Raw genomic sequence first — 1,460 nt, 5'->3', positions numbered from 1 at the left:
CGCGACGCCGCCCGCGGCGTGCGCCGCGACGACCTCGGCGTCCTCGCTGCTCGCGTCGCTCGCCGCGTGGTCCTTGCAGGGGCTCCCCGTGAAGACGGGGCCGTCGAGCCACGTCGCCGACTCGAAGCTCACGTCGACGGCGGGCGGCTGCGACGTCCAGGTGGGCAGGTGCTGCATCGTTGGTGACTTTGAATGGCCGCAACTGTGAGACAACAAATCGAGCGCGGCACTGTAACATCACCATAGCGGCAATCGACAGGTTGAATTCTAGTGGCAAAAGCAAAGCATGGCCGCAAAGCGCGAGACGAGAGACTACTAGCAGGTGCTCGAACGATTTCAGACACACGAGACACGTAGCATACGCTGCAAGCCGCCACAGAAGCGCTAGAACCGGCTAAATTCCAGCCCATGGCTGCTCTCGACGCCGCGCCGCCGGACGCCCTCGAGGGAGCGGCTGCTCTCGACGCCGCGCCGCCGGACGCCCTCGAAGGAGCGGCTGCCCTCGACGCCTTCGACGCCGCGCTCGACGTGGACGGCGACGGCGGCGACGGCGAGGAGAGCGAGCCGTGGCCCGAGCTCGCGGACGTCGGCCCGGCGACGAAGACGCTCATCCTCCGCAAGCGCGCGGCCTTCGCGCCGCATCGCTTCGTCGACGCGGCGCTCGGGTCCGCGGCGTCGCTGACGCTCCTCGACGTCTCCGGCGCGGGCCTCGAGCGCTGCGACCACGTCTGGCGGCTCGCGGGGCTCCGGGACCTGTCGCTCGCGGGCAACGCGCTCGGCCCGGCGCTCGCGCCGCGGCGCGCGCTCGAGGGTTTAGGCGCGCTCCGGTCGCTGGACCTGTCGGCGAACGGCCTCGCGGTCCTCCCGCCCTCGCTCGCGGCGCTCGAGGCGCTCGAGTCCCTCGACGTCTCGGGCAACGCGCTCGCGGCGCTCCGGCTCGTCGATTTGGCGTGCCTGCCGCGGCTGCGGCGCGCGAGCTTCGCGGACAACCGCCTGTCGTGTCTCGAGGCCGCGGACCACGGCGTCCGCGAGCTCGACCTCGCGGGCAACGCGCTGGCGACGCTCGCGGGCCTCGCGGGCTCCGCGGAGCTCGTGTCCCTCGACGCGTCGCGGAACGCGCTCGCCGCGCCGCCGGAGAACTTGCTCGCGCGCTGCCCGAAGCTCAAGGCCGCGAGGCTCGGCGGCAACCCCTGGGCCGACCGGAAGTTCGCCCGGGCCTGCGAGGCCGGCGGCAAGGCGACCATGGACGCGCTCCGGGGCGGCGCGTCGAAGCGGCGGGCGAAGCGCGCGGCCGCGGCCGCGGCGCCGCGGCCCGCGCGGCTCTACGAGAGCGCCGGGCCGCGGAAGCTCGTCCTGGCGACGCGCGCGGCCGTCGTCCGCCGCCCCCACGCCGCCGCGTGCGTCCTCCGCGTCGCGCGGCGGGGCGGCGGGCCCGCGCGCTTCGCGTTCGCGGCGGCGGA

The 1,460-nt window shown here is 74.5% G+C and overlaps 1 protein-coding gene across 1 annotated transcript; it reads left to right on the top strand.

Moving 5' to 3' along the window:
- Positions 1-408: 408 nt before the first annotated feature.
- Positions 409-1,397, top strand: AURANDRAFT_69088 (hypothetical protein; the record flags this gene model as incomplete). The annotated part of the gene is made up of 1 exon (XM_009044837.1): positions 409-1,397. A coding segment is annotated over one exon (989 nt), but the record flags the coding sequence as incomplete, so codon positions are not given.
- Positions 1,398-1,460: the final 63 nt, after the last annotated feature.

The sequence above is a fragment of the Aureococcus anophagefferens genome (genome assembly GCF_000186865.1).
Source record: "Aureococcus anophagefferens unplaced genomic scaffold AURANscaffold_906, whole genome shotgun sequence".
NCBI classification, from domain to species: Eukaryota; class Pelagophyceae; order Pelagomonadales; family Pelagomonadaceae; genus Aureococcus; species Aureococcus anophagefferens.
Note: the sequence above shows the minus strand (reverse complement) of the source record. Positions and strands in the feature narration are given on the sequence as shown.